The 8,424-nt window shown below is 56.2% G+C and overlaps 2 protein-coding genes across 2 annotated transcripts in view; one reads left to right on the top strand and one right to left on the bottom strand.

The window, feature by feature from the left end:
- VOLCADRAFT_96054 (uncharacterized protein) overlaps positions 1–1,266 on the bottom strand; it is a gene marked incomplete at both ends in the record, with an annotated part of 2,220 nt that extends 954 nt beyond the window's left edge. Inside the window, 4 exons of the mRNA XM_002955114.1 lie at positions 229–336; positions 666–761; positions 1,084–1,157; positions 1,236–1,266. Of these exons, the coding sequence (XP_002955160.1) occupies positions 229–336; positions 666–761; positions 1,084–1,157; positions 1,236–1,266 (309 nt within the window). The remainder of the gene's footprint in view (positions 1–228; positions 337–665; positions 762–1,083; positions 1,158–1,235) is intronic.
- A 120-nt stretch (positions 1,267–1,386) lies between these two features.
- On the top strand, positions 1,387–2,176 carry VOLCADRAFT_76575 (uncharacterized protein; the record flags this gene model as incomplete). Its single annotated transcript, XM_002955175.1, has 1 exon — positions 1,387–2,176. A coding segment is annotated over exon 1 (606 nt), but the record flags the coding sequence as incomplete, so codon positions are not given.
- Positions 2,177–8,424: the final 6,248 nt, after the last annotated feature.

Genomic DNA, 8,424 nt, shown 5'->3' with positions numbered 1-8,424 from the left:
CCGGGGGAGTCTAGCAAATCAATGTGTTCCGTAACCACCTGCGTATGATTTGGTGTACGGCATTTTGGCATACATGGAAGTACGTCGTACAGGTTGCCACATTGGGTGGATAGGTAGGTGGCCACGGTTGATATCTGTCTGTCTGTCTGTCTGTCTGGATGAGCGGTTCAGATCAATGTCCCCGATCTTCGCCCCCCACCCCATTCCCCTACACAAACCCGCACGCACCTGCGCCGCTCGCTCATTCAACGGCTGTAGCACCTCCGTCATCCACAATCGGTACATACGCGCCTCGGGACCGTCAGGGTTAGCTTGTACGGCAGCCTGGAAGGCCTCCTGTGTACGACAGTAAGTACACAGAGCACAATACGGTTTCACCATTGTTATGACACTACTGCGCCGCAGAATGGTAACGCCCCCACCCCGGGCCCATCACGTGATCCGGCCAGCAGTCTACAGCCCCCACTCTCTTAGCTTTTAGGGTTTCAGGGTTTTAAGGTTCGGAAGCTTGAAAAAGGCTAATGGTATTATACGATAGGAGGCTTATGAGGGAGGAGGGGGAAGGGGGGAGGTGAGGGGGGAGGTGAGGGGGGAAGTGAAGTCTTTGTCGACGAAAACGCTCTTTCCTAGCCACCTAGCCACCTGGACCCCCTCGCCCGACCCACCTTATTTCCGTCCGGGCTATGCTGCTTGACCATGGCGTGAAAGGCGGATCGCGAGGCCGTGACGCTGGATAAAAGCGGGCCGTACAGGTGCTTAAGCTGTGGTGTACGACACGTAGGGCACGTACGATATGTAGAGCAAAGCACATGGGGGACGAAAACTCGTCATCGCAGGAAGGGAGGCGGACGGATAGGCAGGCGGATGGGCGAAGGATCATCATGTGCGGCGTGCGTATGTGCGTATGTATGCACAGCAAGGTGTTGGGAACGGGTATGCGTGTCGTTCTCGGGTTTGTTGGGTTTGGGAAGAGGATGGGGATTGTGAGGTGGCGAGTAAGGGAAATGGAATAGGGGTCACATCCGGCCTGTCACAGACTGAAAGCTGCCCTAGTCTGTGCCCCCTTGCGGGGCACTGCCGGACCTGCTTGTTCACCCGATCAATCCGCGCCTTGCGCTCCTCTATGCTCTTTGCGTTGAAGTATGCAAATAAATACCCTGGGCATGTCACCATTAACAATATGCAGAAGTGAGCGGTGTGTCGGACCGTATGAATTTCGGAGCAGGTTAGCCCACCCGCCGCAAGGGCCCAAAAGCCTCCACCCATTGAAGCAATTTTTCCTGGATTAGTTAGCAGGTCACGGCAAGCCAAAGAATCCTTCCTTCGCCTGTGTCGGAGTCAAGAGGAGCCCTCCTATTGAAATAATGTACAATAACCCAATTGAACCTTCCAAACTTTACAGAATCACCGAATCTATACTTGTTATTATGCTCCCATGTTATCGGACTGTATTGTTGCTCACAACTTGAACTGGTCGACCCTGCCTTACACGCCGTGCTAACGTCCATGTGGTAATTGATGGAACTTTTAGCTTCGGCCGTATTAATTCTAGTATAGTGACAGCTTGGCCATGGCTGCCGAGAGCGCCGGTGCGCCTCTTAGCGAGGCTAATTTGCTAGCCCTGACCGGCGAGGAAGCACTGGAGGACATTCGAGAATTAACTTTGCGTAACCATAAGTTACAAACTTTTGACCATGGGGAAACTGCACGGCTCATTAATTTGCAAGTCATGTCGCTTTCCCACAACGTTTTGAGCTCCCTTGCCGGATTTCATCACCTTAAGCACTTAGTGAGCTTGAACCTCAACTTCAATGCCCTCACCAGCTTGGAGGGCATCAGTAGCTGCATCGCCCTACAACATTTGTTTGTGGCGAACAATCGCGTCAGGGATGTCAGCCCGCTGGTGCCATGCACCCAGTTACAGACCCTGCACCTACTCCGGAACAACATAGCAAACTTGGATATGACGTTGCTCGCGCTCGCTAGCCTCACAAAACTCCAGGAATTGGAGCTAGCAGGGAACCCATGCTCACTGGCACAGGACTACAAGCACCGGGTAGTGCTGCAGCTCAACCTTCAGAGCCTGGACGGCGACGCTATCACGCAGCTGGACTATGACCTAGCAAACGAGTATTTTGCGGCCAATGGTGGCGTGCCGATGGGCTTGGGCCCACGGGTCGACATCTTAACGCTGGAGGAGGTCGAAGGCACAGGTGCAGCTTCAGCAACCGGGGCCCCAGAGGCCTCGTCCAAAGACAGCTCCGAATCGGCTAACGGCAAAGCCACATCCGCATCTACTGCCGCCGTCGCCGCCACCGCCGCACAGGACGTTGTCACGTCCGCAGTCGCAGCCGTGCGCAACTCCAGCTGCGGGAACTTGGCGCCGCACAGCAGCAGCACCCTTGAAACCAACGGTCGACCAACCACCACCGCCGCATGGCCGTCCCTTCCTCGCCCGGACAGCGCCTCAACACGCTCCGTGCCGGCCAGTCCTGGCCCAGGTCTAACCCCAGCCGGGACCTCGCCTCTGCCCCAGCCAATGCTGCCGAGGCCCGGCACCGCGACACGGCGGCCGAGCAGCGCCGCCACCGCTGTCGCCGCCGCCACGGGTCCCTCGGGCCGCCCTGGCAGCGCCTACTCGGGCCATACGGCCCCGATGCAGCTTCTAAGCAACGAAATCCTCAACGACCACCCGTTGGTTATCGAATACTTGGCCAAGCACGTCCTAATGGAGGGCCAGGCTCTAGCGGAGCAGCATAGCGGGGCCCTGGGGAGGCCCGCAAGCGGCGGATCGACTGGCGGTGGAGGGGGCGGGCCGGCGAGGGGGCCAACGTTTGCGCAGCGCCTTCGCGACACAGCCGCGGCCATGAACGCGTGTGAGGACGTCGACCCGAAGACGCTGGCGGAGCAGCAGCAGGAGCTGATCGCAACGTCATCGACTGTACGGCGCGGCATGGCGGAGGAGCTGGTGGCGTCGGCAAGTCCCCATGAGTTGTGCCGGCAGCTCATACGGCTCTGTGAGGTGAGGTGAGGGGCCGAATCAACCACACCGATGTCCGGTCACTGGTAGTGGTGGTGGGTATTTTATGCAGGAAGCATATAATCAATAACCGGCGTGTAAAGCACCAGACTGCTGGAGGGCTGGGAAGGGGCCAGATGCCATGTGTAGCATGTGGACACTGGGGTTGTGGGCGCTCGTTGGCGTTTGGACTGTACAGCTTGCGGTGGTCTGCGGTGCTTGGCTTGATCGGAAATTGGTCAGCTTTATTGCTTTGTTGGGAGGGAGGTGCGCAGGGCTCGGCTCTCTTGCCCTGGGAATCTAGCAGGGTGTGTGTCTTTGTTCGCGGCTAGTTGCTAGTCTCCACTCCGCGACGAGGATGACACGAAGAACACAATACAACAATCATTCTGTATGGGCTAGGAGGTTGAGTCTCAGTCATGGACGGCGGCGAACCATGTGGTGTTGTTGTCAACCGGGTGGGGTCTTACCCAGAAAGTGAGACCTGGGAGATCTGGGTCGACCCGGCGTTTACTGAAGGCGCTATAAGCCCAATGAAATGTCCATGTGTGGAAAGGACAGCCCATCTGCCATAACAGCGACCTCAAAGAGGCGCGGATTTTCTTCGCGTGCAAGACCCCGCGAATGCGGGAACCCCATGATGGTGCATGCAGTGTGCGACATAGCTCAGAGAGTGCCATACTACAGCCGCTGGGTTTCGAGGATGTCATGGCTTGCTAGACCATTAAACATGGCATGTCATGGCATGTGCTCATTTCACAGGTTTTGATCAAGGAGGTCGAGGCGTGCAGGGCAGGGCGGCCGGCGAGCAGTGGGCATACCACCAGACCGGCGACAGCAATTGGGCAACGCCCCATGACAGCAGGTGCGTGTTCGCTGTCACGATGACATAACCGTTACGTCGGGCTAAGGTATGGCTACCAATATGATGCTGTATTTATTTGTATTTATCGCAAAGTCTTGTCCGCTACAGTTTCCATGTTCTTGGCAGGCTTCAAAGGGCGTGGCTCTACGTGTGGTGTGGTGCCCGTAGGATTGCATTCCAGCTTAAGCTCGGTTCCAACCTCATCCGCGTTGGCGCCTGTTGAAATTGGAGAGCTTGTTCAGCTTCGAGCCGATGTCGAGCGATTGTGCCGTGAGAACAAGGCGTTACGGCTCGAGAACGAGAACATGTACTGGCTGGTGGAGGAGGTTAAGCGGTTGAAAGCGGAGCGGGCAGGGTCTTCGGGGCGATGAAGTGCGAAGATGAGGTGTATATCAGTTTTAAGTATTAACGGACTGTACAAGCTTTGTCCACACAAGCAATTCAACTGGCTGGTGATTTGCCGTACAATACTGTGTAAGCATGTATTGGTGTAAGGCTAGCAATGTTTTACATGCTGTGCACGATATTTACTACTAGTGGAAACATCATGCAGCAGTTGCAAGCACAGCGGATCACCCGCGGGAGGACGTATGTTAACGCAAATTGGGTGCCTCTAGGCCTTGGCCGGACGTGCGCACCGGCTTTCACTGCGTCTACTTGTAAGAAGTTCTGCATGACAGCATGTCGGCGAGGGAAGGTTCAAGTGCGCGCAACGGAAGAGTCAGGTAGATAAGGACCACACACATCAGCTCTATCAGAGAATCCGCATCAGTCCTTCATGCGCTCCCTGCTGCCGCTTTGCAGTTGAGGTGAAACCACTGGCTTCCACCAGCTCATCTGCTGAGGATATCGATAACTGGGTGCCTGTATGCCGGCCAGAGGACCTCCCAAAGGGTACGGAGCCTATACTCAAATTTCATGCCAATATCAATTTACTGATAAAGGATTATAACTTTCTACAGGCGTGCGAAAAGAGGTTGACGTTGATGGACGTCAAGTGCTTATGTTCTGGTATCGCAACCAGATCTACTGCATCGAGGCACGCTCGCCTGCCGAGGGCGCATATAGTGAAGGTTTTATCAAGGCAAAGTTCACGCAGGTAGCGCTTCATGCTGCACGAGCACGCTGTCCGTTTTCACAAGCATTGCTAAAACACAATTGTTACTGGATACGCAATCTCTTCCGCGCGCAGGATTACTGCATTGAATGCCCCTCCACCGGGAGCCTGTTTTCCTTAAAGGATGGCTCGATCGTGTCGTGGTACCCTCAGAACCCCGTCCTCCGGATCCTTACCCCAGCTAGCTACTGCCGGCCTATGGAGGTGAATGCTTTTTTCTCTACTGCTGGTGCACCCCACAGTGCGCAAACCGCACGCCTTTAGGCTGGTATCACTTGTTCACGGCTTTAGCGTTGTTCTGGATGTGTACAATTTCTGCTGGAAGTAACCGGTTCTAGTGGGACTAATTCCTTTTTTTTTGCTTGTGGAGGGTAGCAGTATGGATGTGCTCATGTTTTGCTGTCGTTGTAACTGTCGGCCATATTGGTACCGGGAGTTGCTGGACATGCAATGCATTCTGTGCCTCGTCGTGCAATGCTGGGCATTCCCGTGGGGCCTAGTCCATGGGGTTCCCATGGGTTGCCACCAGGAGCCCCAGTTCATTATTTACCGGACGCGTCCTCTCTTGACCGGAACTTGAGCAGGATATCGATCCTGGCTTTGGTACCTCTGAAATGTGGCCATAAAAGTGCGCTAGGGACGGCCGTCCACCGATTATTTTGGTTTGGGTTTTGGTCTAGGCCGGCTGGGCAGCGATCGCGTGATCACGCAATTGCCCGGTTGTGCTGCCATTGCACGTATAGCATGCCCGTAAACGCATGAAGTTGACTGAAGTGAGCGACGTGCCTGCAAGCTGTGTCCTTTGAACGCTGCATGTGCTTTGCTTTGCCTGCTACTTGCTGCTGCAGATCTACCCGGTGAAGTTGACACAGGAGGCGATTTACGTGGACGTGGAGAGTGGCACGCTAGGGGGCATTCGCTCGGCTCGCGGGCGCGGAGGCGCAGGCACGTCGGTTGAGAACAACAACGTGTTCACGGTGCAGCCCACTGTTTACTTTGAGGGCATGGATCCGACCAAGGAGTCTGCCAGCGTGTATGCCGACGCGTCGGCGGGTGATGCTTTCAACCCTGTGGTGCTCATCACGGGCATCGTGGCCGTCGGTATGACTGCTGTAGCGGGAACAGCTTTTGCGATTTACTATGAGAACTTGACGGCTCTGATTGCTTTCTGGGTCATTTTTGGACTGGCCGTTGGCGTCGCGGGCTTCTCCTACGTCAACAAGCAGTTCAAGGGCGATGCGTGATGAGTGGAGCGGTTGCGGGTGATTTCGTGGGTGTGTCGGGGTTTTCAATAGGCGCCTCAGCTGTCGGGACGGGATGCTGATGCCGGTGCCTTGATCGTGTCGTGAAGTGGTGGCTGTTGCATGCACGGATACATTGGATGCATGTGTACATGTATGGGTGAATGGGTGGATGAATGTCTATGTTTTATGTCGACGAACGAAAACGTTTCCTAACCGCTGTGCTGACATTTTGGTGCTGGCCTGGTGGCCTTTTTCGCGAGTTAGGCATCACAACAAGGTGACGCAGGCTCATGCAGTTTTCAAGGAGTTTCAAAACCACGTGTTTTAGCCCTTTCGGGTTTGGGCACCCAATTACCTGGGGCTGCTTGGAGAGGTTAGCAGGCCCACATACATGTTTAATTTATGTTCCCTTTGTCGCGGGCATAAAGTAGCTAGCTCATGGGCTAGATTCGCGTTCGAAGGTAGTACTGCATGTTGATTAAGTGCTCGTCCTGTAGTGTAGTACGGCAAGTGCGGCGCGGGAGGAGCAGACCGGAATTGGCCAGAGGACAGTGACTGATACGGTAGTGCGTTACAAAGATTAGCTGGGAACAAAGCGCTGAATCCAGACAACGCTAGTTCGCCAGTCAACCGTGCAAGCAAGCGCAAGTCAGAACGTCGTCTGTTGGGGATTTTGAATTGTTTAAATAGTGATTTACTTTGTATTCGGGACCCAGCTCAATAGTAAAGTAGATAAGGCGATTTGACGTTGCTGGCATATCGGTCGCCAGTAACAGCGAAGTGATGGCAGAGCGCGAGCAATCGCGCGGCGGAGGCCAAGAAGGCTTGGAGGACATCCTCCAACAGCGGGACGAAGGAGGACACCAGAATGGCGGAGCACCTAGTTACCCGGAGGGGGCCGATGCGGTGAGTAACAGACGCCAGCTATTGCTCCGCGCGGTCAGACTGTAGGCACAGCCAGCCGCCGCAAGTTCTGTTATATCAAAGGCATGGGAGAGACCGGACCCAGTTTTAAAATAGCGGGAAAGGGATGCGCCGCCGCTGTTGTTTGACCAGGCTGGATTAGAAGCTACGGGTCAGGCTTAGCTTATGAAGAACACGAATCTGTAGACCGCGAGTGGCCGACTCAGAGTATTAGTGCTCGTGAGGTTGGGTCCGTTTCCGGTGGATGGCGCCGCGGCAGAGGGGTAGTTGCTTTGAGATGGCGCAGCGGGGTCTGTTATCCCAACGGGTCCCTGTCCTGAAAGCAGCCAAAAGCCCGCAATAGCGCCTAGGCAGGGGCACGCCCACTGGGGGCCACCCCCCGGGGAAAAAGAGGCACCTAGTCGTCGGCTTCACACTTCGGCAGGAGCAAATGCCCAAAAGTAACCATAGCCTGTAGGTTTTTCCGAAGGAGGTCTCGTGAAGGGCCGAGCTACCGTGTGGAGCTGCATTCTATCCGGAAGGCCAGCCCCAGCGGGTATGCTGTCGCGCGGCGAAGCACNCAGGCTGATTTGCCTTGGGCCGGCAGGTTTAGGTCGCATGCATCCGGAAGGCCAGCCCCAGCGGGTATGCTGTCGCGCAGCGAAGCACCCAGGCTGATTTGCCTTGGGCCGGCAGGTTTAGTCGCATGCATCCGGAAGGCCAGCCCCAGGGGGTATGCTGTCGCGCAGCGAAGCACCCAGGCTGATTTGCCTTGGGCCGGCAGGTTTAGGTCGCATGCATCCGGAAGGCCAGCCCCAGGGGGTATGCTGTCGCGCAGCGAAGCACCCAGGCTGATTTGCCTTGGGCCGGCAGGTTTAGGTCGCATGCATCCGGAAGGCCAGCCCCAGGGGGTATGCTCTCGCGCGGCGAAGCACCCAGGCTGATTTGCCTTGGGCCGGCAGGTTTAGTCGCATGCATCCGGAAGGCCAGCCCCAGGGGGTATGCTGTCGCGCAACGAAGCACCCAGGCTGATTTGCCTTGGGCCGGCAGGTTTAGGTCGCATGCATCCGGAAGGCCAGCCCCAGGGGGTATGCTGTCGCGCGGCGAAGCACCCAGGCTGATTTGCCTTGGGCCGGCAGGTTTAGGTCGCATGCATCCGGAAGGCCAGCCCCAGCGGGTATGCTGTCGCGCAGCGAAGCACCCAGGCTGATTTGCCTTGGGCCGGCAGGTTTAGTCGCATGCATCCGGAAGGCCAGCCCCAGCGGGTATGCTGTCG

The sequence above is a fragment of the Volvox carteri genome (assembly GCF_000143455.1).
Source record: "Volvox carteri f. nagariensis unplaced genomic scaffold VOLCAscaffold_49, whole genome shotgun sequence".
Taxonomy (NCBI): Eukaryota; Viridiplantae; Chlorophyta; class Chlorophyceae; order Chlamydomonadales; family Volvocaceae; genus Volvox; species Volvox carteri.
The sequence above is the reverse complement of the archived record's forward strand: the minus strand, read 5'-3'. Positions and strand labels throughout refer to the sequence as shown.